General features: G+C 38.9%; 2 protein-coding genes and 3 long non-coding RNA genes across 12 annotated transcripts; 3 read left to right on the top strand and 2 right to left on the bottom strand.

Moving 5' to 3' along the window:
* The first annotated feature begins 969 nt into the window (after nt 1-969).
* LOC123670353 (troponin T, skeletal muscle) lies at nt 970-11394 on the top strand. 8 transcript variants are annotated; one of them, XM_045603854.1, is made up of 14 exons: nt 970-1202; nt 4989-5028; nt 5297-5338; nt 5983-6000; nt 6315-6332; nt 7252-7276; nt 7426-7551; nt 7635-7850; nt 7955-8173; nt 8255-8347; nt 8429-8509; nt 8816-8894; nt 9174-9252; nt 9791-9880. In XM_045603854.1, the coding sequence occupies exons 2-13, from the start codon at nt 5006-5008 to the stop codon at nt 9203-9205; spliced, it is 972 nt and encodes a 323-aa protein (XP_045459810.1). In that variant the 5' UTR covers nt 970-1202; nt 4989-5005; the 3' UTR covers nt 9206-9252; nt 9791-9880. The 8 variants fall into 8 exon arrangements, with proteins under 8 accessions (XP_045459810.1, XP_045459804.1, XP_045459807.1 ...); XM_045603848.1 differs by lacking the exon at nt 8816-8894 and adding an exon at nt 11196-11394 and having other exon boundaries at nt 984-1202; nt 9791-10011; XM_045603847.1 differs by lacking the exon at nt 9174-9252 and adding an exon at nt 11196-11394 and having other exon boundaries at nt 1050-1202; nt 9791-10011.
* Nucleotides 11395-12455: 1061 nt separating this feature from the next.
* On the bottom strand, nt 12456-13265 carry LOC123670352. Its single transcript, XR_006745908.1, has 2 exons — nt 13140-13265; nt 12456-13089 (listed from the first exon to the last, which is right to left on the bottom strand). It is a non-coding gene; the product is annotated as an uncharacterized LOC123670352 (long non-coding RNA).
* Nucleotides 13266-13366: 101 nt separating this feature from the next.
* LOC123670349 (coatomer subunit beta) lies at nt 13367-26094 on the bottom strand. Its single transcript, XM_045603845.1, has 20 exons — nt 25902-26094; nt 25048-25142; nt 23776-24005; nt 23061-23230; nt 22526-22733; nt 22315-22452; nt 21762-21960; nt 20796-21121; nt 19818-19931; nt 19098-19186; nt 17936-18120; nt 17279-17419; nt 17233-17246; nt 16842-16989; nt 16349-16489; nt 15511-15672; nt 14984-15129; nt 14449-14538; nt 14185-14337; nt 13367-13543 (listed from the first exon to the last, which is right to left on the bottom strand). Exons 2-20 carry the CDS (start codon nt 25136-25138, stop codon nt 13460-13462), a joined length of 2829 nt encoding a protein of 942 aa, XP_045459801.1. The 5' UTR covers nt 25139-25142; nt 25902-26094; the 3' UTR covers nt 13367-13459.
* On the top strand, nt 18101-19420 carry LOC123670351. Its single transcript, XR_006745907.1, has 2 exons — nt 18101-18179; nt 19106-19420. It is a non-coding gene; the product is annotated as an uncharacterized LOC123670351 (long non-coding RNA).
* Nucleotides 21861-22820, top strand: LOC123670350. Its single transcript, XR_006745906.1, has 2 exons — nt 21861-21968; nt 22533-22820. It is a non-coding gene; the product is annotated as an uncharacterized LOC123670350 (long non-coding RNA).
* Nucleotides 26095-26678: the final 584 nt, after the last annotated feature.

Here is a 26678-nt window from a genome sequence, read left to right as displayed (position 1 = left end):
CAAGAATAGTTAATTTGCTGCGCAATCAGTATATTTGATATGAAATTCGTTTATTTGCGTGCCAAACATTTTTTATATCGATGTTATTTTTCGAAATAATAGTAATGTTATTTTTAATAATCGGGTTACGGCTTTCTGTAAAGAACTCACTATAGACAGCGGCACGGTCGCTTAGAACCGAAAATAAAATCATCATACCAAAAATTACGATCTAGCGGGTACATCGTTCCATAGCTTAATTGACTAGAGCACCGATACGGTCAGTCGGAGATGCAGGTTCGATCCCCGCTGGAACGGTCGATTTTTGATGTGATATTTAAAAAAAAAATGTTTCGAATTCCTAATGTGTAGGTAACACAAAAATAAAATCATACAAATCAATTGGTTTATTTGCTATGAAAATCAACACTTATCAAACATATCTATACAAATAAACAAAACAAACGCTTTTTACTAAATGCATATGGATGTTTACACGGTACATAAAACAAAATAACATTTTATACAATTTTTGTCTGTCCGTCTGTTTTTTCCGGCTAATCTCTGAAACGGTTGGACCGATTTCGACGGGACAATCACTGGCAGATAGCTGATGTAATAAGGAGTAACTTAGGCTACTTTTATGTTAGAAATTTATTTATTTTATAATTCTGCGAAATGAGCAATAACTTTTTGTGTTAAATTTCACGCGGACAAATTCGCGGGCACAGCTAGTTTGATATAAAAATAAATAAATTAATTACACAACATATATTGCTGGGTGATGAGTTTTTTGATGTGCAATTAAATATATCCCTTTATATTTTTTATTTTTTTACACTTCTGTTTAAAGATTTTGATAAACAAACGTGTAATTGTGCACAATTGACGTAAGATGTTTGATTATAATTCGTCGCATTCGAGCACAGCGTAACGTCGCACGTAGTTTCCGAGGTGTCAAACCACGCCCTTCGTGACCTCCTGCTGGGTTGTAATCGAGAGTGCAGGGTTTCAGCGAGCTCCTTAGAAATCGGAGCTGGCTGCGTTCGGCTCAAAAATGACTGCGGCTAAATATAGCCGGCGGGGTGCGGGGCACCAAGCGGCGCGTACGGCGCGCGGCCGATCAGAGCCGCCCCGGTCGCCGCGGACTCCACATTCCAACGTCTCTGTGCTGGTCGAAGACAGTGCCGAGTGACTGAGTGACCGCCTTCAACCCGTGCGACGTAAGTGCCGTGCCGTTACCGTGTAGTGCAGTGTCCGATGTACAGTGTGTAGGAGCCCTTAGTGCGTTCGGAAACAGAATCGTTTTTGGAGTATTAAAAAGTTTGGAGTATTAAAAAGCTTGGAGAAAAGTTTCGGTACGATATGGACTTATGCTGTAGTGGCCTATAAATAAGCGCAGCGCTAACTGTGCCAAATCGGGTGGCGCTGGCGCTCTGAAATAGCACTGCCATCTTTAGCGCGCGGGATTACGTTACGGCGCGCGTCTCGTGATACACATTACATAAAAAATTACACTTTATACACTACACACTGTACAATAGGATTGTAATCCAAAATATTCATGAAGATCGTAAAATTGTTAATGAGTGCTAAAATTTATTTTTTGAATTTATATATACGAAAATTAGAAAACTGTTAAAATTGTAAGAAAGAAAAATAAAGAAAGAAAATGAAAACCTGATAAGTTAAATTACTTAACTATATTGTCGATTTTATTTTCCGTTATGTTTAAAAAAAATGTATTTTCTCGGTTAATGCAAAAAATATTTTGATGTCGACGTTTTTGTGAATTATTCAAGTTATCGAATGAAGTTAAATTTAATAAAATTTACTAAAATAAAGAATCTTAAAAATATGTTTAGTTTTTTACCAAAATTAGGAAACAAATAAATCGAAATTTTTTACGAGTGTGTATATCATAAAAGTATCTATCTACAAATGTGTCGACTTTGGCAGAAAAAAAAAGCGAAACAGGTGAATTTTTTACCGCACCTCGGAGAGATCGTGAAACTGTCAGTCCCATTTGTTATCATATTCACCTGATAATCGTATATTCATAATAGGGAATATATCCGCTAACGCACAGTGACACAGCGTGGTGGATTAAGCTCCTCGATAATTTATTGATTAACGATCCTTCTGCTACATGAAGGACGTTGTAAGATTAATCGAGACAGAAAGAAAATATAATATATATATATATATATATATTTTTTTTTTTGTGTAAAAATCGTTTAACAAAAAATAGATTTTCGAAAAATACTTATATTTCAATATCTAAATAGTTTAAATTACAGTGAGAACATAATTATAGGCTAAAGATAAATAAATAGCAGTTCTGTAATCGGCACCACGAACTCACATTGCTAAAGTGTACGAGCAATCCAATTTTGATGTAGCTTTGAACATTTGCCAAGAAGCGAGACGTGGGTGCGCCTAATGGTCGGAAAGATAAAACCGCTGAAAATAGAATGAACTTCATAAACAATGATACGCACACACACCCGTACTTACACACACGCATTTATTTAACTATTGATATATTACACAAATTTAAAAAAAAATAAAAATGCGTCAAGCATAATAAAAAAAGTCTCTGATGTCATAACATATGAATCTATTTTTAATTTATAAACAAAATATTTCGTCCACACTTTCTAAAATTATTTTGATATTTAGGTTTCCGCACCTAAAGGGTACAACGGGACACTATTATAAAGCCTCCGCTGTCCGCCCGTCTGTCACCGTGTATCTCATGAATCGTAATAGTTAGACAGTTGAAATTTTCACAGATGATGTATTTATGTTGCCTCTATAACAACAAATACTAAAAAACAGAATAAAATAAATATTTAAGAGGACTCCCATACAACAAACGTGATTTATTTGCTAGTTTTTGCTCGATATTGATAACGGCAACAGGTACACGCTTGGAATATTCACAGAATATATAAATATTCACTTTAAAAATAAATAATTAAATTAAAATAAAACAAATATTTATGAGATTTGATTTCTCATACAACAAACGTGATTTTTTTATGCCATTTTTATAGATAATGGTACGGAACCCTTCGTAGGCGAGTGCGACTCGCAATGGGCCAATTTTTACTCCAGGACAAAATCATCGATTTGTGTTCTGTGTTCCAAAAATAAGTCAAGAAGTTACGAGTTGTGACTGCTTCAGTATGACAAAGTAGAGTAGAGATTCTCTTCAAGGTTAACTTAGACTGTTACTATTATCGAAGTAGCTTTGATTATTTTGTGTAAAAATATAATAGCCTTATAAACTTTCGTATTTTCGGCATAATAGAGTAAGTAAATAATAATAATAAGGGGTAAATCCTGTATTGAGGGTCCGGAAACACACACAATACACAAGCACAAACGTCCAGACCACGACAAACATCTATATGGCCAATACAAATGTCTGTCGTGAGCGGGGATCGAATCCGCAACTGCTAGCGCAACAGCCAGTGCCGGTTACACCGCTGCGCCAACGCGTCCTCAGAAATAGATTTAGTGGGACTGTTTCCCGCAACTTTTTCTTGTTGATATTGAATTGGAGATATAATTATATAAAACTCTTTAATGATAAAAATGTAAAAAATGTTTTATTTTTTACGAAAAGTAGTTTTAGTAGTCACATTGTTGAATGAAATTAGCAAATGAAGAAAAGACTTACATCTTCTCAACTTAAATTCATACATGCAGATGCGAAATATACCATAATTTTTTAATACAATTTTTAAACCAAGACGCTATGTATATAGGTCGACTATTGTCGACAGGACATAATAGACACATTCATTTTCGTCCTTCATATTGAGAATATTATCCACGAGCACGATCAGAATTGTGACACGTGTCAAAAAATCAAAAGCAAGTAAGCTTTAATAACACTTACGCTTTCATTATAATTATATCTAATATATAAAATTCTCGTATCGCGGTGTTTGTGGTTAAACTCCTCCGAAACGGCTTGACCGATTCTCATGAAATTTTGTGTGCATATTAGGTAGGTCTGAGAATCGAACAACATCTATTTTTCATCCCCTAAATGTTAAGAGTAGTCAACCCCTAAATATATATTTTTTAATTTTTAGATAAATTATTTATTTTTTAATTTCTTATGCTACAACATTAAAAAATACATACAACCCTAAATTTTCAACCCTCTACGATCAACCCCTATTTTTAAATAGTGTTTAGCGGCAAGACAAAGTCTGCTGAGTCAGCTAGTTACTCTATAATAAATTGATTGTTCTGCAGTGGAGCAGCGTGGTGGATTAAACTCCGATCTTTCTCCTACGTGTAGGAAGAGGACTATGCCCAGCAGTGGGATGTTACAGACTGAATCGTGAAATTAATTGTTGTCAAAGTCAAGCTACCGCCGATTCGAAATGTAGATTCTGTTGAAAAATCGTCAAAAAGTCGACTGAAACGGCTCAGTTACCTTTTCATTATAAATACACCTATATAAAGATGTGCCAATAAACCCAGTTAGCAAACAAGTTACGAAATTCAAAGTATTTGCGTAAGATAAACGGATACATCAATTGTTGTATAGACATTTCAAATCTGTGGTTAACAAAAATAGAAACTGTAAACAAGTTGGAACATATCGACCTTTTCAAACGGATTTATTAGAAGATGACTAACTAGAGCGGATACATTTTATGGATTTAAATTTGTGAAAATGTTCGTTACTTCAAATTAGCGTATCTCCTAGTAGTTTCTTAGTTTCTTATTGAAGTGAAACTTCTTTACGTACGCTTGACTTGAGGAGTAAGCTGGTGAATGTGTGATGAAAGCGTTACGTAAAGTGTGATCGGGCGAGGTGAAGGGAAGTTGAGAGGGAAATATAAGTTATATGGAGCAAAAGAAGATTAACTTCAATCTTGCGGTCTAAAGCACACTCGTTTTTTATTTCATAATTTAAACTCAACAGTCAACGTAACTTTAATTAGAAATACAAAATTAAATAAACAAAATTTTTTTTGCAGACTAATAAATCACCAATATGTCTGACGAGGAGGAATACTCGTAAGTATTGAATATACACGTCACACAAATTAAAGTTTCGACGTTAAGATTTATTCAATTAAACAACTTCAAAATTACACTACAACACAATTCAATTTATTTATATACACAAAATGACAATTCTATCAATCATTTTAAACCCTTTATTTATAATTTTTAATGTAAATATTCCTTTGCTAATCACTACTAATTGCCCCTCTATATGATATGGTGTGACACCCGTCATCCCGCGTTACCGAACTATTTTATATCATTGGTATTTCCACAGTGGCTCCGAGGAGGAGGAAGTTGAAGAAGAAGTCCCGGAGACGTAAGTATTAAGCTGGAGTTAACGCTCTCCCAAAGATTTAGTTTCATTAGAATCCGGTTTGGTTTTAAACACTCAAGCTTTAAGGCCTAGACTGTCTGCCTCGCAGATTTCTATTTTTCCAAATTTCTCTTAGATCTTAGCAACCGATAATCCATTTATCAGTGTCAAATTATGTAAATTCGAGACACATTTCGGTTTTTCCCCTTTTCTTATACCCTCTTCGTTTAGTTGCACGCCCACACCAATCCCTATTCTCTCTTTTGTTACAGGAAGTAAGTGGCGTACCCTTTCGTTGATCCGTCACTTGCACTCACTTCGCTGATTAGCCTAAGATTAGACTCCCGTTTAACGCTTCTAGTGCTGAAATCTTCGCTTTTGTTGCTTTCAGATTTTCAACAATCCGTAGGTGCTCTGCACTCAAATGCGCTTTATTAACATTGAAAACATTTCTTAACATCTGATTAATCGCCGTTCTTTATGATTTCTTTGCTGGCAGGTAAGTTTATATGTGCTGTTAATACTTCTAATATGGAAAAGCTTATGGTGGACGTAACTTGTGAAATATTGTCATTATTCTATCGAACATTTTTTTTTAATCTGATTTATATTTTCTTTCCTGCCGCCGCTGCTGTCTCTCGATGAAGACCCGCTCACAAACAGGAGTAAGTATTATAAGCATCTACAATTATTATAAGAACCAACGCTTCGCTTCTAGTGACTGAATGTGGTCATAAGATCGTACAAACGCTGTGATTGGAAAATAAATTAATCAATTGCACTGGGTGAATGAACATACGTAAAAAAGATATTACAAACTTTATAATGACGTTACAAACACTAGTACCTTTTTTATTTTATTTTGTATGCGCGTAATAATACTCTCACCGCTTTTTTATTTATCTATCTGTTATTCTTAAATCGAAGAGTAGTAATGTGTAAAGTGTAGTAGAGGCTGATTGTCATTTTCTGTTTCTAGGAGTAGACCGTCGATCGCGTAAGTTGCACCGCTCTCTGTGGTGTCACTAACTAAGTAATCCCAATATTAACCCAAGGCCCGGGCGCATACGTTGCGAACATTCCCTCAAAATTCTAGATCTATCGCCTCCGACGGCACGATCGCTGAATAAGCGATTAAACAAACCGTGGCCGGTTGCTATTTTTACCAGCCGGTAGGCGTTCTATTTTTGATATAACCGCGTTGCGCCCGCGCCGTCACGTAAAGAAATTAGATGTCGGTCATCGGGAAACTCGCAGAGTTCTCCGGAATTTTTCCTTAATAAATTGCATGATGTACCGTTACGACTAAAGCATGGGCACTACTATTATTGTTGTATGTAAACCATTGTCCTCGATTTATAATACAATTATTCATAGACAACAGATTGACACAAATTATATGAGACATTTACAGAACAAACATAGAACTCAGAACATGCTTTATTGACAATTGTTGTGATAATATTACTGTTATATGTAATGGCAAAGCGTACATGTACTTAAGGAAACTTGACAGTATATATTCCATTTAACTAAACTAAAACGAGTTAGACTAAAATTATATTATCTCATCTGTCATCTACCCATTACGCCGATATTATTTTGACGATTCGATCTAAGCGAATGGAATATCAGGCATGTTTAATTTAATCCAAATTTAAATCCAATAATTTTATGCCAAATTTAAGAATTAGCATCGTAAAATGGACCATATATTGTAAGTGTTAACGTTAACATAACTTTACAAAGACAAAATGTTCTGAATAAATAAATTTGAACAAATCAAAAGACGATCAGAAATAATAATTTCATCGTAACACGCTATATGTATTGTGAACCGTAACAGTTACGGTATTTAACATTAACAAACATTTTATCTTATGACCGATATTATAATACTCGTATTTATTTTTCAGGGCTGAGGACCCAGAATTCATCAAGGTGTGTATTCAATGACATAAGTATTAACGAACAATTTTCTAAAATGAAAACACCATAGTACACGCATTTGATTCAAACATTTTATACTTACCTAAAAGTTAGATAACAATCATTTGGATTAAATTAACAATTTTATTTCTTGGTTGCAGCGTCAAGACCAGAAGCGGTCGGACTTGGACGAACAACTGAAGGACTACATCAACGAATGGCGTAAACAGCGGGCCAAGGAAGAAGATGAGCTCAAACGCCTCAAGGAGAAGCAGGCCAAGCGCAAGGTGAAACATTCACCATCAATGTATTTTCAATATCTTGTAATGTTGAAGTGAAGGTTCTTTATCTAATAACAAAATATGCATAGGTATCTCGCGCTGAGGAAGAGAAGCGCCTCGCTCAGAAGAAGAAGGAAGAAGAAGAAAGAAGGATCCGTGAGATTGAGGAGAAGAAACAACGTGACATCGAAGAGAAGAGGCAGCGGCTCGAGGAAGCCGAAAAGAAGCGCCAGGCTATGCTCCAGGCCATGAAAGATGCAAGCAAAACCGGACCTAACTTCACTATCCAAAAGAAGAATGAAAACGTGAGTGCAGACAACACTCAACTTGACAAAACAATTAATACTAAAATGCTCATAATTTTTTTTTAATCAATTGTCATCTAATTTTACGTCTTACGTTTCCACAGTTCGGCCTTAGCAATGCTCAACTCGAGCGCAACAAGACTAAGGAGCAACTTGAGGAGGAAAAGAAGATCTCACTGTCCATCCGTATCAAGCCCCTTAACATTGAAGGTCTCTCTGTGGACAAACTCAGACAGAAGGCCGTCGAATTATGGGACTGCATTGTCAAACTCGAGACAGAGAAATACGATCTCGAAGAGAGACAAAAGAGACAGGACTACGACGTGAGTATTCACTTTATTTACTCTATTAAAGTTTTTAATTTGCTCTGATGGTCTTTATTAAAACTTTATCTTTGTTGACAGTTAAAAGAGCTCAAAGAAAGACAGAAACAACAGTTGAGGCACAAGGCCCTCAAGAAAGGTCTCGACCCCGAGGCGTTAACAGGCAAGCACCCTGTAAGTGTATTGATCAACTTTGTGATTATTATGTTTCCTTCGACCTTTACTATAGACACTTATGAGTTACGTCATTTTTAGCCCAAAATCCAAGTTGCGTCCAAGTATGAGCGACGCGTCGACACACGTTCCTACGACGACAAAAAGAAACTGTTCGAGGGTGTAAGTAAAGCATTTAACAAAGCAGGCGAAAATATAAAACTACATTTTTTGATTGATTTCTTCTAGATTTAGAATACAGATATTAGAAGTATTGAAATAGATTTTAATATAGAGTAGAGCACCTTATTTAGCCAGTTATGCTATGTTATCTGGTTAGTTATGCTATTTAGAATAGATGGTATATTTATAAGGTACTCTTCATTAGAAAGTTCATTACGACAGCGCCATAGACAGCAATAAAAAATATCAATAAAGAGCATTATACCAAAATATTTTCCTGAATTCAAAATAGCAACTTTAATACAGGGTTACGATACTATAGCAGCTGAGGTTTTGGAAAAGACATGGAAAGAGAGGATGGACGAGTTCATGAACCGCACGAGAAGTAAGATGCGGAGATAGTCATGTTGTTTGTCTTCCCAAGTTGTTCCAATGTATGGCATGTCCACATGTCCCCGGCATGTTCTTGCATCCGTGTCATGGGTTATCAAACATCACGTGTTTTTCTAGGGGCATTATCAAATTGAAGATTATATGCATTTTATTTGTTGTAGACATCATTTGACAATGTCCCATAACGAGTTTTTCACGGGATGCACTTCGATGACATTAAAATCCTTTGTCTCTAATCCTTTAAATTGAACCTTGTGTTAACCGTTCCTAGGACCTAGAAAAACTGAACAAGGACTTCCTTGAGAAGGTGTGGCAAGAAAGAGCCGACCAGTTCGGCGGCAGGCAAAAGGGTAAGTTTTGCAGGAGTAAAGTTCCTTCTGATTCTTGGATAAAATTTCAAAAGTATTTAATGATACCGATCCTGTATCAACATCATACCTAAAATTAACATTTTGAATTAAAAAAAAATTTCTAAAAAAACTGGTATAAAAGCTGTGCGTAAGTAAAATATTTTCCTGTACTTCGTGTGAGTATCAATTTTATACAACATTTGTGTGCAAAAAGTGTATATATTGATCGAATATTTGTTGAACCCCACTGCTCGAGTCTTTGAATTGTTCACTGTAGCCATAATCTTTGTCAATACAAGTTGTGAAAATACACAAAACATTACACACAGCATTACCTAAATATTTGTGTCACATCGATGTACATTACGAAAGTTTTAACAAATTTATCCAAAAAAATATTTCAAAGATCTTTTTTTCTTTTCTTTTTAATAGGCATTTCAATTTCGTATAAATTATTAATGGTTAATTTCACACTTAACTATTCCACTGCACAGACTTCTAAAAAATGTAAATATTTTTACAATTACTATGAATGCAGCGAGATTGCCTAAGTGGTTCGGCGAGAGACCCGGCAAGAAGAAGGGTGAGCCCGAGTCCCCCGAAGGCGAGGAGGACGTAAAGGCTGAAGTAGAAGACGACGAGGAGCCAGCCTTCGAACCCGAGCCCGAGGAGGAAGAGGTCGAAGAAGTCGAGGAGGTCGAGGAGGAGGAGGAGGAAGAAGAGGAAGAAGAGGAAGAGGAGGAAGAGGAAGAAGAATAAGTAAGAGCAAAAATTACTTACTTTTTATACTAATGGGGTGGCAAACAAGCGTACGGCCCATCTGATGGTAAGCGGTTACCGTAGCTGACCGTACTCTAGATCCTCCCTAGGAATTCTAATTAAATTACTCACCACAGGAACACAACATAACTTGAGAGCTTTGTCATTTAGCTGTGATCTTCTGTAAAGTTGGGGTACTTACCTTACCTTAAATTTCCTGCTGTGCCTTACATCAATGAAAATGATTACATATTCTTGACGATTTAAAATAGTGCATCCACGCTATGTTTTTTTTTTGTTGAGCAACATTCGCCGATATGAAAGTATAAGTTAGAAATAGGTTTGAGATCATTTGATTTTATTTGCAAAAACATGCTCATAGCAACAAAGTATAATTTTCAGCAAGAAGTCCTTCTTCATTCACAAACGTTATTAATTTTGGCTTGTTTAAAAGCTACTGAAGACTGGTTGCGATGAGATATTTAATCTGTATTAAATGAGTTTGACAAGTAAAAAAAATATTGGCGCGTGTAATCCAATATCCCTTAAATTAATTTTTAGTTGTCTATATTTATTTAGTTGCGCTTGGCGCCAAACAATGTATCTTAAATTGCCAAGAAAATGTACAAGGTTGCCAAATCTATAATAAACCAATAACCATGTCGAAGATAACACTAATAAATAATTTTACAACTAAATACTTAGCATTTGGCAAGACTACTTGCAGACTTTTATGTAGGATGAATGGTTATCAATGGACAAATTCGTTATATAATTGTAGGGCAATGTGCCAAAATATAAAACAAAGTTTTGCCGTTATCTTAATAAATTCCATTCAATTTCGAAGTTGATAATATAGAGCCGATTTTATGGATAAGTAGGTACTGGTTAAAATTGTCATTTCTTGGAAACTTTCAAGATATATTTTGTTCTGTACTCATTCTCAGTCTCATTTGCAATAATTCATCGGTCAATATTGATAGCTTTTTATCAGAAGATCACTAAATAGCCTGACCATTTACAGCATATATCAAATTCTGAATAATATATCTTTTCATAATGAATTATTAAAATTGGAGTAGTCATTTCAGAGTGTTTGGATGATTTTATCTGATTATGGTTACAGAAATTTCATAATTCTATCATGTACCATTACTCTTATCTAATCTCAACATTTTCCACAGACTCAAGCACCGCAACTCAGGGCAGACCGCCGACTTTTGCAACGCGTCGGAGTGTACTGTTTTGTAACCAATCCATTAACTTATTTCTATTATAAATTATTTTTATTATTTATACTGTTGAAACAATCGTTACGGAACATGGACGTTTACTGCGTCGCTAACAACTATGACGTTACAATAAACTAATTTTTCATAAGGCTTTTATGTTTTTTTTTTTATCACCCTCAATCGCCTATTTCTAATTAACGTGTGTAAGAAAAGGGTAATCAGTAAAAGGATCAGTGTTCGTTTCAAAAACAAAAATAAAAACTAAAACGAGTGTGCTTTGACCACACGACTGAAGTAAAACTTCTTTCTTCCATCTAACTTATATATCCCTCTCAACTTCCGTTCGCCTCGCCCGATCACACTTTTCGTAACGCTCTCGTCACGCATTCACCAGCTTACTCCGCGAGTCAAGCGTGCGTAAAAAAGTTTTACTTCAAAAACATTGTGATACTTTTGAAACCTCTAGAGAGATGGTTTGAAAGGCCCTTTGTTTTTCTCATATTGTCAAAATTTCGATAACAACCCTATATTACATTACAAAAACTCAACAAAGGCAAATCAAGGAAAGTGAAATAACGTTAATCAGTAACGAAAAGCGGGAGATCTTTATCTATACAAATAAATAAAATTGGAGTGTCCGTTTGTAGTATTAAAATAACCACTTTTAACTAAATGCATATGTGAAACACGGTACATATACCGAAATAACATTTTTTACAATTTTTGTATGTCTGTCTGTTTGCTCCGACTAATCTCTGAAAAGGCGGGACCGATTTTGACGAGACTTTCGCTGGATAATAGCTGATGGAATAAGAAGTAACTTAGATTACTTTTATTTTAGAAACTTACTTATTTTAATATATATTTTTATTCCACTTTTAAAAAAAACATAATTACAAATCATACATTTCATAATTCATCATCATAATTTTTACAAAGGATGTTGGCAAGGGCGAACTTATACTTATACTCTACAAGAGATCTCTACCAGTCTACCCATGGTGGTGAGAAATGATGTTACCACGGGACTCATAAGCGCAAGAGTGGTAAAGTAAAAAAAAAAAACGAACTAAAGTTTTATAACTCTGCAAACTGAAAAATAAGTTTTTCGTTAAAATCCACGCGGACGAAGTCGCGGGGACAGCTAGTATACAAATAATTTTATAATATCAATGTACAAAAACTTTAATAGGATCAAAGAAAAACAATATATATATTTAGGAAATATATTTCATAAAATACAATGATAGTCATCACAAAGCCAGCATAACGCTTTTTGGAATTGATATAATGGCTAAAGTTAACTAATACTATAAATAGTAAATAAATTTCAAAATACACCCTCGATGAAAAGTATATGTGATACCAAAACAATATCAAGGAGGGTAGTTACAGTTTTGTTTTACAAAATCAATGTCGTTGATAACTTACACATTCAAATCGGACATCATTCGCTCACAATTATATTTATAATATAAAATAATAATAAAACTATTAAATTACAGTACATTTTTATTCAACGTGTACAAAATATAAAGAAAATGAAAAAGAAAACAGTTCTTTTTTTTTTATTGTTTGCCAATATATTCCCTACTATGAGTAAAGATCACGATCAGGTGTGAATTACAACTTCTACACAATGTTTAGAGAACTAAAATTGTTACTTATGCTAAAGAATTTTTAAAGTTATCGAAAACATTTCAAATTGTAGTTATACAGCTTTTGCAAGAATAACTATTATGAGTCAACCCTAATGGCACTTCTGATTTAAAAGAATGCAACCTTATATTTAGATATGCTTATTTAACCATAAGGCTAACGCGATATAAGTTCCTGCAAATTAAACCTGTAACATTTTTAATACGCTATCTCTCTTTAAGTTCCTGCAAATTAAACCTGTAACATTTTTAATACGCTATCTCTCTTCTAATCTCTTGACTATAAAATGGTATAGCTTGAAAAATTTTGTATAGTCAATGTTGGTGTGATATACGAGTAAATACTATTACGTTAAATCTTTGCTATAATTTTTTTTTTTTTTATAAGTGATATACATCCACGGGCTTATGAACCCATGTCCTTTTTTATTCTAAACGTGCAATTTTTTTTTTTTTTTTTTTCTATTTCAAGGTATAATTGTTTACATTTTGTACACATTGAAAAGTCTTATAAATATTATATAATTCTATACATATCTAAGTAGCCCAGTAAAGTCCTCAGGCAGCAACGGTGGCCTCTGCCTGCTTGGGCGGCGACTTGTGCATCATGTTGATTTTGTCGCCCAAGCTCAGTGCCATGCCCTGGAACGTTTTATAAATAGATAAATATTTTCAAAAAGACCTCAGACAAAAAGTATCTTCGCTATGTTTCATTGTCTACGTGTTAATTATGTAGTTATTTTAGTATTAGGTTGTATATGTGTATTAATTCTGTACTAAATTTTCTTGATGGGAAAATTACAATCCACATTGTCAAGGTTTGTCAAGCTGGCATGCCACTTACTACGATTACACGTACTACATCACTCACACGTACTACTCACATCGTTAATGACGCATGTCACGAGGAACGTACCTGCGGCTCGGCGCGTGAGCGGCGTCTCGCTGCTGAAGTGTGACGTCACTCCCGTCACTGCACCAGCGTCGCGTGTCACGTGTGGCGTGTCACGTACCTGCGTCTTGGCGCGGATGCGCACGTGTCCGACGACGGGCGCGCCGGGGCGCGTGAGCGGCGTCTCGCTGCTGAGGTGTCACGTCACTCCCGTCACTGCACCAGTGTCGCGTGTCACGTGTGGCGTGTCACGTACCTGCGTCTTGGCGCGGATGCGCACGTGTCCGACGACGGGCGCGCCGGGGCGCGTGAGCGGCGTCTCGCTGCTGAGGTGTCACGTCACTCCCGTCACCGCACCAGTGTCGCGTGTCACGTGTCGCGAGGCTCGTACCTGCGTCTTGGCGCGGATGCGCACGTGTCCGACGACGGGCGCGCCGGGGCGCGTGAGCGGCGTCTCGATGCTGAGGTTGGCGAGCGCGTCCTCGCCGAAGATGGAGCGCGCGTACAAGTTGGCCGCCATGAAGCCGCACTGACCCGACAGCGCCTGACACACACACGTATTTTGTACAATTTTAAAAAATATCAAGCTATTGTACGACAAACGGAAAACACGCTTTATAATCTACAGAAATTATGTCAAGTTAAAGTGGCATACCTTATCCGGCGTAAGACACTTCATATTTGTAGACGCCAACAGATGCTGTAAGTATTCTCGCAAGTCGGTAATGTTCGTGTTCACGGAGACCTGATAAAAGATACCAAATATTACACACATTGAGATACATCAAATATATTTTTAAACAAGTTTCTGTTTACATTGACTACATTTTCATTCTTAGGTCTGTGTATCTGATTGAAAGCCCATTGAAACTGTTGAAGCATTTTGTACAAATAAAGATAATCTCAATTGAGAAGCCAAGACAATTCTAAACAATTTTTTTGAATTTTACATACAATAGTAACTTAATCATGACCACACAACTGAACCAACCCTAAACGTTACCGTTGAAGATCTTAAAAATCGTATTCTTGGTCCACTAACTGGTTGCATTAACTGCTAACGGAGCAAGTTTTCTTTAACCTGAATGTCGTTATGCCCAACCTTGACTAGGTTGGGCATAACGACAACACTCGACACTCGACACTCGACACTCGACACTCGACACTCGACACTCGACACCGATACCAACCTTGTTCTCCCACTCGAACTCGGCCCACATGTGGCGGAAGTCCGCGTCGCTGCAGGCGGCGGGCTGGATGTAGTCCACGATGTCGATGTGGATGTCGTTGAGCACCACCACGCCGCGGTCCGTGCCCGCTCCCGACACTTCGTACACTGCAGGGACGACAGATGCGGATTAGTAGACTTCAAAGAATCCATAATCATGTATGTTTTTTTTTTTGTTTTTTAAATCTTTATTATTTATGGAGGGTTCCGTCAGTCGTTCAAATCCATAATCATAAAAGCTTTCGGTAACATGGATGGTTATCCCGCCATCGGTCGGCTTTATAACTTCCAAGGTGGTAGTGGAACTGTGTTATCCCTTAGTCGCCTCTTACGACACCCACATTGAGACATATTGAGACAATATAAAATTTAATTAAAAAGGGCTAGGAATCTAATTTTCAAATGAAACGTGATCTACAGCCCCTACAGAAACCCCCATTTAAGGGACCGCAGATAGCAATCGAACAGCTTATATTAAGAGTCACTCACCAATATTCCCAAATATGATCCCGTTTTCAGTGGAGGCGACCTTGACGTGCGCGCGGATGGACGCAAAGTCCCTCGGCGCCAGGACCACGCCCGTCGGCCGCTCCACTAGCCGTAGCTCGCCTAGCGTTGCCAACTCCACTGTACAGTTCTGTAGTGTATCGTCTGAGGACAAACAAAAAGTGTTTTATCCATGAATGGGGAGGCAAATAAAGGTACAGCCCACCTAATGTTAAGTGATTATCATCCCATGCCTGCAATAACGGAATTGCAGGCGCGTTGTTAACCCCACCCCCGACAATTCTCTCTGACTACCATACTACTTTTAAATCGTCTCTAAAGTTAAGGTACTGTCCCAGTCGGGGTGCTCCAGATTATGAGCAGGATACTTCGCGCTGTCGTCTAACTCAAGGACACATACGTGATCTGTCACCGGAGGGTCGTAAGGGATTGAAGTTATGTGGTGGGTTTGTGTAGGGAAGAGGTAGCCTGGGATGGAGGGTATTTCATTGGGGTATGTGAGGGTGTGAGGTCCAAGTAGGGTGCGGGATCATGTATGGTATAGGGTCCATATGGAGTTATGTGACTAATGGGGGTATGTTGTGTGTGGGGGGGTTATGTTGAGTATGGTGAGTTATGTTAAGTAAAGGGGTTATGTTGAGTATGGGGAGTTATGTTGAGTATGGTGATGGGTGTGCGGTTATGTTGTGTGCGGGGGAGGGGTATGTTGAGTGTGTGGAGGGGTTAGGTTATGTTGGGTGTGGGGGGGTTATATTGGGTGTAGAGGATTTATGTTCGTTGTAGGCGGAATTTATATGGATTAGGGTTATTATGTTAGTACCGGTCTGGTTGACGACGAGCACGTCGAGCACGATGTCGTACTGATTGACGGCGACGATGGCCTCCGCGTACACGGGGTCCGAGAAGCCCGTCAGCTGGGTCACCTTCGACAGCTTGCCGCGGTCCGCACCGCTCGAGCGACCTGCGACACCATGCAACGGTTTCATTATAAACAGGTTCCAAGTATGCAAGTAAGTTCATTCGAACTGACATATAATCATGTGGTGGATAACTTGTTATCATTATTATTTTACGGTTATTTATACCTGTTATACTATCATTATTAGTAAACTGATCTTGAAACCAAACAGTTGTCTAATTTTATTTTCAGTTTTGCCTAATATTAGAAAAAAAAAAAATATTCAAATGACATACATGACTAGTATATTTTAATTAGCCCGCAATGTCGCACAAACGCACGTACGTACGATGTATGAACGAACACACGTCGTACGCATGCACACCAGTACACACGCACGCACGCACACACTCACCCTGCAGTGCTTTGCTGAGCGACACCTCGAAGATGTCGAGGTGCTGCGTGTCGGTGGCGGGCGACAGCGCCGCGAACGTGATCCCGCGCTCCACCTCCGCGCGCCGCGCCCCGCGCTCCGCGCTCGCCTCGCGCGCCGCGCGCTCCACCTGCGGCACACCGTCACTATAGCGCCACTACGCGACGTACGACTATGCCAGTCAAGCGCCAGCAGCGCCACAGCGTGCTCCACGTCGTGTACAACTGAGTGCGGCACTGTGTGTGTGGTTCACCTCCGCGTCCGGCAGCAGCGCGAGCGCAGCGCGCTTTACACTACGTGACGTACGACTATGCCAGCCTAGCGCCAGCAGCGCCACACCGTACTCCACGTCGTGTACAAGTGAGTGCGGGACTGTGTGTGGTTCACCTCCGCGTCCGGCAACAAAGCGGGCGCGGCGCGCTCGGGCAGCGCCAGCAGCGCCCGCAGCGCTTGCCGCGAACCCGCCAGCAGCGCCTCGCGCGCCACGCCCGGCCGCACCGCCGCCGCGCGCACGCACACCGCGCCGTGCTCCACGTCGTCCGCCGTGAGCCCGTTCGCGCCTGCACGAGATACCGCCGTCGTTACTGGCCGCTCTACACACTGTTGTATCGTTATAAGTCCGTAGGTCGCTACTTAAAATCCGGCTCCAAGGACCAATATTTTAGTGTACGTAACCGTTACTGCACGTAATAAGAATTAAGTGCAAAATAACTTATCTCAACGGGCGCTATTTTTACAATGAATTTATCAATAATAATAAGTAGGTGAAATGCATACTATTTTTATATTTAACTAAGATACAGCAGGAAATATCCTGCTTAAAATCTGGATCAACCTAACTGAGGAAGTACCTAGACTTATTTAATCGATTTAAAATAATACTGTTCTCGAGCAGTGTTGTGTTCCTGTTGTAAGTAATATGACCAGATCCCCCGGACTGAGCGTAAGCTCAGCGACGCGTTTGCGATGCTGCTGGCGTTACAAGCGTCTCTAGGCAGGGTAATCGCTCACCATCGGGTGAGCTGAACGAGTATGCTTGTTAGCTACGCCAGTGGCGTATACGGAAGAAGTCCCACCCTTATTGGCGTGGTGGTGCGCCAGCAGCGCGGCGGCCAGGTGCAGCGCGCGGTTGGCCTGCGCGGGCCGGCGCGCGCGCAGCGCCAGCTTGGCGAGCGCCGAGCACGCGCACGCCGCCGTGAAGCTCTCGCCCGAGCGCAGCGCCGCGCCCAGCCCGCCCGCCTTGCCGTCCGCGGACGGCGCCCTGCGGGTCGGTTGCTCGTGTTATGAACTTACGACCGCCTGCTTACTTATGCCGCCCTAGTACGTAGCTTTTGGCGACAATATTATTAATAACTAGCTGACCCGGCGAACTTCGTATCGCCTAACACAAACTTTATCGTATGGTATTAAAGTTCAAATTGACATTTAAGTATTATCACAAATCTTTTGTATGGGAGTATAGAAAAGTGTTGTTTTTAGACTTTTTCAAGAAATTTAAATATTTTTTTTTTTTTTTAGAATTTTTCTCTCCGTAAGAACCATCCTCGTACTTCAAGGAGTATTTTAAAAAAAGAATTAGCGAAATCGGTCCAACCGTTCTCGAGTTTTGCGCTTAGCAACACATTCAGCGACTCATTTTTATATTATAGATATATTCTTTCAATGGACGTGTAAATAACATTCTGCTAATTGCTGCTACCCTGGTATATGACCTTAGCGGCGACGTAGTAATTGCGCTCGTTTAGTGAAAATTATAAACGCTTAAGAGTGTTGCACATCTATACTAATATTATAAATAGGTAAAGTTAACTTTATATATGTGTATGTAGGGGGTAATCTTCGCAAATACTGATCCAATCATGAAAATTCTTTCACTAACAGAAAGCTACACTATTCAGGAGTGACACAGACTATATTTTATTGTAATTTAACAAAAAATTCAGTGAATAAGAAAAAGATTAAAATATAATATCAAAATTGTAAATAAACTAGCGCCATCTATCACTATTAGAAAACAATTTATTAGTCTTTCGACGTTATTAATTTAGTGTTATTTTAGTCTATCGACGACGTTTTCTCGATTTTTGATAGATGGCGTTGGAGCAACATATTATTTATTTAAGTGCTATAAAATTTGTTCTTTAAAGATGTTATTTGGTTAATATAATAATAATTAACGCCCAACGAAGTGGGCACGGGTCGGCTAATTTTATATAATAGTATGCAATGTCTACTAACTTGGGCAGATTGAAAGCGGACTGCGTAGCATACGCGCCGTCGCTGGTGACCAGCTGTCGCGCCGGAGTATCTTTATCTTTTTCTTTCTCCTTTCCACTACCGTCCTGCGCACTTTCCTCCTCCTATATATATCAAGAATTATAAAAATTACATATGCCTTAACAAATCATAGAAATAATGTGTAAATGTATAAGTATGTCGCGTGCGTTTTGCAGTTATAAATCTGACAGATCAGCTTATCTATATCGCATGTTACACCTGACTTGCTGCTGCTGATTATTGTAAATAAAAGATATAAAAATAAAAGGTAAAATGTAAATATATTTTGTAATATTTAAATTGCTACCGTCTCCCAAGGACATCTGCAACATCAGAGGAATAAAAGACAGGAGGAGACAGTGCAGTAAATATAAAAACTGCTATTTAAACATTAAAATTTTCATTATAATTTCAGTTTCTATTTTCGAATTTAAGACTAGAACTGTGCACGTCCACACACGTGCACGCGCACGTGTGCGTGTGCGTGTCCGTATCCGTATCCGTGTGCGTGTCCGTGTCCGTGTACGTGTGCGTGTGCGTGTACGTTTGCGTGTGCGTGTGCGTGTGTGGATGATGAAGACACGCTAAAAAGATTCATCGGTGAGGCCAAGAGGCCAAGATACACTATGAGCTGTGTTAATATGTGTGTGTGCTAGTGTGCGTGCGTGCGCGTGTGTGCACCTGGCCGTCGGCGGCGAGCGGCGGCAGCGCGGCGGCGATGACGTCGAGCGCGGCGTCGGCGTCCTCCTCGCTCTCCGCGAACTCCGCCACGAGCCACAGCGCGGGCCGCACCACCTGGCGCCCAAACAAAAGGAAAACGTTCTCAATTCGGCTGTATCTTTTTTTCTTTTTTTTTTTGTGTGTTGCCTTATAAATTTTTACTAGGCAGACCGATTTCGGTGATTCTTTCACTCGGCAATTATTTTCTCATCAGAATTACAATTCTCTCACTGAGAAACATACCGAAACAAACAATTACAATAACAACAAAATAAAATGCGACTTTAGCTTTACAGTTCATAAATAAATGGCGTAGTTAATAAAATAAAAATAATGTTCCTAAGATTGACGTTCAATGATCAAAACTAGATATTAATACAATGTTAATCTTTGAGTACTTTGTGGCTACGGTACTAAATAATATAGCCACCCCCTCTCTTCCCGTGGGTGTCGTAATAGGCGACTAAGGGATAACACAGTTCCGCTACCACCTTGGAACTTAAAAAGCCGACCGGTGGCGGGATAACTATGGTAAGTAAGGCTACATATAGTAACTGATTGGCGATATAACTATCTAACTGCTGGCTTTGAAATACACAGGCCAAAGACGGGCAGCAGCGTCTTCGGTGCGACAAAGCCAGTACTGCGGTCACCAACCCGCCTGCCCAGCGTGGTGACTAGGGCAAAACACGCGAGTTCACGCCATTTTAGGTGCGAACTTGTGGAGGCCTATTTCCAACAGTTGGACTGTATTAGGCTGAAGTGAGTGAGTGAGTGAGTCAACATAGGTCTATTTAAACCATTTTTAGATAATTTCAGTAATACGAACTAATCTCTTATTTTAATAGTATTCTGGAATCATACATGACAAAACACATCGAGTTCACATTATTTTTGGCGTGAACTGTGGAGGCCTATGTCCAGCAGTGGACCGTATACCTTGCCCACGCGCAGCGCGGCGGCGGCGGCCAGCAGGCGCGGGTAGGCGGCGGGCCGCAGCGCGGGGAAGGCCAGCAGCGCGTGGCGCAGGAACAGCAGCACGTCCAGCGCCGCCGGCTCCGCGCCGTCCGCCAGCAGCTCCAGCAGCGCGGGCGCCACGGCCGGCGCCGCGTCGGGGAACTTGAGCGCGGCGCGGTGCAGCGCGCGCACGAGCAGCTGGCGGTACTTGTCGGCGTCGTCGTGGTCGGCCAGCTGCGCGCGCGCCGCCTCCTTGCGCAGCGCGCCCACCAGCTCCTCGGCGTGCCGCGCGCGCGCCAGCTCCAGCGCTGCGGAACGGCCTCACTCATGTAACATGAAACACTCCTCGGTAGAACGGTTTACTACTTCAAAAGTAATATCTGTTGGAGCGCCTGACGGTCTTTAAGAGAAATCACTCTCAATCACAGATTCATGTTATTATGCATGCACTTGTCACTTTTTTAATTTACCGTCATGTTTTATATTATATTTTATTGTTACCTTTACATGTGGTTCGAGACAGTTCGTTTCATTATTAAAAATACTTCATCCAGACCAGCAGTAAATTATTTTAACTCTCCTCCTAAGTAACCCTTTAATATCTTAATATCATGCGCATCGCCGCCACGCAGAGAGAGAAAGAGCGAAAGAGAGAGCACGAGAGAGCGAGAGAGCGCGAGAGAGCGAGAGAGAGAGAGCGCGTGAGAGAGAGAGAGAGAGAGAGAGAGAGAGAGCGAGAGAGAGAGAGAGAGAGCGAGAGAGAGAGAGAGAGAGCGAGAGAGAGAGAGCGAGAGAGAGAGAGCGAGAGAGAGAGAGCGAGAGAGAGAGAGCGAGAGAGAGAGAGAGCGCGAGCGAGAGAGAGAGAGAGAGAGCGCGAGCGAGAGAGAGAGAGAGAGAGCGAGCGTGAGAGAAAGAGAGAGCGAGCGAGAGGGAGCGCGAGAGAGTTACCGAGGTGCAGCGTCTGGCGGCGCACGTCCAGGTCGGAGGCAGCGAGCACGCGCAGCAGGTCCATGGCGAGGTCGGGCAGCGCGCGCGCCGCCGACTCGCCGCCCGCCGTGCGCAGCGCGCCCAGCCGCCCCAGCACGATCAGCTTCACGTTGTTGTCGCTCTCCTTCACAATCAGGTCGATGTAGCACGCGGCCGCCGCCTGTTTATGTACGTTCCACTCGTAATATATCCAGTTAAACATTTTTTTTATATGAGTTGAGTAAGTAACTGAGGTAGGGAAAACATCCTGCTCAAAATCTGGAGCAGCCCGACTGAGGATGTACCTCGAAAAGATCATAACTAAATAATATTTGCATTCAAGTAGTGTTGTGTCCCTGTTGTGTAAAGTGACCAGAGCAACTTTATTGGAGGACCAGTATTGGAGGACCAGTATTGGAGGTAGAGTCGGCAACTCGTTTGCAATGGTTTTGCAACGTTAAGTTTCAATCCACGTTAAGTTTAAAAGACCTATGCCCAGCAGTAGAAAGATTAGACTGTACAGTTGGTAGCTAACCTTGATTGCGGCTGGAGCACAGGATAAAGTGACAAGGGTGCCAGCCGCTTCATACCGCACAGCAGCGCTGGGCGCGTTCAGTAGCTCGTACACGGTGCGAATGAACCTTGAGCGCTCATGTGGGTATGTGTGGCACACCTGGAACATGTAATTCAATTTAAATAACTTATTTTATAAGATTTAAATATTGATTGACAGACGTCACACGCACCTTGTAGATGAGCTCAACGATGACCAGCTGCAGGATGTCTCCAAAGCCGTGCACCTGGTCGAGGCGCGCGGCGAGATACTGGTGCGCGCGCTCTTGCTCAGCATGAAGCAACATAAGAAAGGCGTTCCGCTTGCACGACATATCCTGTTCTCCGTCCAGGAAGTTGGCCACCAGCTCAGGCGCATCGGGAATCAGAAACTCGAAGTTGCTGTATAGTGAGATAATCAGACACATGAACAGAATAGCAATTAAAAGATCATTGGTTGGTAATAAAAATAATGACTCATGTAAGTTATACATTTTTTCCAGTGGTACAACAGGTCCTTGGGCCTGCTTCACCACTAACAATAAATTAAAACTTGAGTTCACAGGTTCCAAATGGAAATTTTTGTCAAATGAAGTAGAGTTTGATGATTAAAAAGCAAACGGTTAAATATATGATAAGATTTTATTTGCTCTGGAGTATGCTATAGATCAGAAATGTATTAGCAATGAATGGAATAAGCACTATGTGTAGAATGTTACACAAGCTTACCGGTAAATAGTAAATATGGCAAGTACTGCATTTCTTCTGACATAAGAATGTCTGTGCTCTAAACACGCTCGGATCGCTGGCATCAGTGGCTCCAGAAGTTCTGGTTCTTTTAGCTTGCAAAGGAATCGCAGTGTAGAACCACGGATGAATTCATTCGGATGTTGCAAGTCCTATAAGAAAAAATATTAAAAATCATTAAAACAACAAGATATAAAAACAATAACATATAACCCTATAAGTCTGTGAGTTAACATAATATAATGATCCAAATTATTCAAATAAGGTAATATTCTAAATAATAGCCCACAATTAAAGTCATTGGTATTATCTATTATTTACTAATTTGCCATCTGTAATTAATACATAAAAATGTGTACATATTTTTTTTTATACCTTCGCTTTCTAGACACTACTATATTTTTGAGGTTATACTTCTTTTACCAGTAATTTTTTTTATGATTTTCGGTTGTTATGAACACTTACAGTCTTTAATGTGTTAACTGTATTTACGATGAGTGAAGGCTTAGACTAGCCCCTCGTAAACTGGTTCACTATGTAGAAACGGATCGCTAGCAACGTGAAGTTAGCTAGCCAATGAAATATAACTTCTTATGTGCCTACATAAGTACACACACACTTTACACTTTTTATCTATATCTATAAATTACAACAAAAATATATTGTATAGATAAAAAATAAATATAATATTCCTTACCTTCCTATAAGCATCACAAACAAGAATCATCTCTTGCAACAGTTTGCCATCAGGGGTTGTCTTGGGAACAATTTCCCAGAAGATAAGCAGAAGCTTCTTAATCATATGATCTTGCAGCGGCAGAACAAATCTGATGATGATCATCAGAAGACCAGGTATCTTCTCACCCGAGAGTATGATGCTTATAGTCTTCTTTAGGGCTTCAATTTTTTTCTTTGTATCACCCTTTTCTATAGCAATGAATGATAGAACCATATTATATCAATTTCAATAAGAATTTGAAAACTGATTTGTACTTGTTTTTTCAGGTCTAATAGAAAAAATATCACAACTTTCTTATTTAAAATATATATAAATTATATATTATTTTATAAATAATATTTTTTGGGGTAGTAGCTCACCAGACACAACACCTGTCTGGTCAGAGGATCCTCCCTTTTCAATGGTGGATTAGGGACTTACACCCTGTTCATCGCCTTCAAATTATTTATTTATTGCCATAAATATACTATAGCACAGACGTGGAGCACGAAGAATTTTGTACAATGACCTTTTTGGCTACTGACAGTGGTTCTCAAATTTTTTATATAAAGTACGAAGCTTTAAAAAATCAGTAGAGTTTAGAATTTGGGATGTCTTAGAACTCGTTTTTTGAACACGACACTAAATCTACGCTGTCTATCCGTGCATCGGTCTAGTCACAGAATATTTTTAAAATATTTTTTTGTTTAATCATAGAAAAGAACTTATACTATATATATATAGGTTGACAATCTGTGCATATGGCTGTCACTACACCTGTGTGAGTGCTATGGCAATATATTTATGCGTGAGTGACAAAGACAAAAGATAAAGGGTCAATGAACGAAATTCTTCGTGCTCCGCGTCTGTGCTATACCATTACAGGCTTATTACCTAATGTGATAGTACATATAACACTAAAATATTGTAACCAAAACAACCACTAACCATAACATATAATAAATAAAGCAGCTCTTGTGAATTCATTCAGAGTATAAAAGGATATATTTATTTCTTTAACTCTAACATACTACACATAAAATAGAACTACTAAATGAAATAAAGAATAGAAAAAGCAGAGGCAAAAATTTAACAGACAAATAAAATTTTTAGTATTGTGTACACTATGTAGACATTTGCTAGAATGCTTGAAAATGAGTCTCATTCTGTATGTGATCTCATCTCTGATATACAGTTATTAACATTACATAATAGCTTTTAATAAAATGTATTTAAAAATAAACAGTTTACCAAGATCGAGCTTCAGTTGCATTTCATTGTAAGGTTCTGAGTCTGTCGGGAAGTTGATAAGTGTGTAGCATGGTTGCTCCACACCCGCCATATTGCTGAAAAATTCATACTTTACACTATCTCTACTCGTAATTGATTATAATAATATTGTGTATATAACATTTATCTTGATTTTAAACTGCAAAAGATCTTAAATTTAAAATTTTTTTGATCCATTCACATTTTTTTCAGTTAGACCCATAAAGTTTAGATTAGTAACAATTTTAAAAAGAACTAAAAAATTTCATTAAAATTTGATATTGACAAAATGATTTTAGTAAAATCTTATTGCTTATCTTGTTGTGCCACTAATTTGACAAAATTTCCAACAATTGTTTATTGGACACATTAACTGAGCAAAGAAACATATTCAGATACTTTAAATTACATTTTTTTTTATAGTAATATTATCATCATATTAATCACGATAGGTTTTTAGTCATGTTAATTTGGACAATCTCTTTGCCACTATCATGTCAGGAATTTATACTCTATTTGTACTTATTCGAAATAAATACATTATCCTGTTTGCTGGGTAATAGGATATTGTCTATTAAGTAATTAATAATTTTAATCATTATTTAAAATAATATACGTTATATTTTATCCAAAACCTATATTAAACACAGGATGTCTCAGGTAACAACTCTTTATTTAACTATAAATAAGTTTCTCTTTACAATAATTAAGATCATGCTAGGTAGGGTATATGAGCCATCAAGTGAACATTCTTATTAGTTAGTTCAATTATATGCAATAAAACGAAAATTCGAATAGCTTATCTCATCGGCGTCTGATAGAAATGTAAGATTTACCTCGAAAATACAAGTCACTCCTGTTCGAATTCGTGCTGAAAGGTATTATAGTTGGATAAAAGATGGAAATAAGTATTTTTTAACAAATAATCTGATATAATATGATGAAATTTAATCAATATTTTTATTTGATACGTGTCCACATTTCCACATCAAATATTACATGTCACAATTGACAAGTTGACAACACCATGGGCATAGATTAGCTAGCTAACCATGGGCGCGTTCCACTTAAGGCTCACAACGCCCTAGATCACGACCGCTGAAATTGCCGTTCCACTAATGACATAATAAATGCCCAACATTGTGGGAAAATTTTATAAGGGGACATCTGTTAATTACTTGTCTCAGAATGGGGGGAGCCGGGAGGGGTGCAATAAAATGTCACCAAATCTCTTTATTATTATTATTCTTGAAATGGCTCCCTTGCGGATTTGCCAATATCAGAGTATTTAAACTTTGCTTTATTTGGAGTTATAGTGGGAGTACAAGTTCGGTTCCAATTCCCGCACAAGTTTGCCTGAAAGAAAAGTTAACTTGCCTAAGACAAAAACACACAAAGATATATAAAAATACAATAGTAAATATATACTTGGAATAGTTAACTTTTGTTAGATATCTCCATCCCGTTATAGTTTTATATTGTTAGTTTCAATGAAAGTGCATAAAGAAGTACAGACATAAAGGGTCATTTAGCTGGATGATTTCCTGAGCAAAATAAACATGTTGGGGTTTGAGTGCAACTTTCTCCATCATGCATTTGACCACATTTGAAAC

The sequence above is a fragment of the Melitaea cinxia genome, chromosome 4, assembly GCF_905220565.1.
Source record: "Melitaea cinxia chromosome 4, ilMelCinx1.1, whole genome shotgun sequence".
NCBI lineage: Eukaryota > Metazoa > Arthropoda > Insecta > Lepidoptera > Nymphalidae > Melitaea > Melitaea cinxia.
This window is presented reverse-complemented; position numbering and strand designations above follow the sequence as displayed.

Excerpts from the sequence above, each read along its gene's own strand:
- LOC123670353 (XM_045603848.1), top strand. The coding sequence starts at position 5,006 with ATGTCTGACGAGGAGGAATACTC. Across the intron at positions 5,029-5,296 it reads TCTGACGAGGAGGAATACTC|TGGCTCCGAGGAGGAGGAAG; the intron begins GTAAGTATTGAA and ends GTATTTCCACAG. Across the intron at positions 8,174-8,254 it reads AAAAGAGACAGGACTACGAC|TTAAAAGAGCTCAAAGAAAG; the intron begins GTGAGTATTCAC and ends CTTTGTTGACAG.
- LOC123670349 (XM_045603845.1), bottom strand. The coding sequence starts at position 25,138 with ATGGCGGGTGTGGAGCAACCATGCTACACACTTATCAACTTCCCGACA. Across the intron at positions 17,420-17,935 it reads GCACCACCACGCCAATAAGG|GCGCGAACGGGCTCACGGCG; the intron begins GTGGGACTTCTT and ends TATCTCGTGCAG. Across the intron at positions 15,673-16,348 it reads GCTCGTCGTCAACCAGACCG|ACGATACACTACAGAACTGT; the intron begins GTACTAACATAA and ends GTTTGTCCTCAG.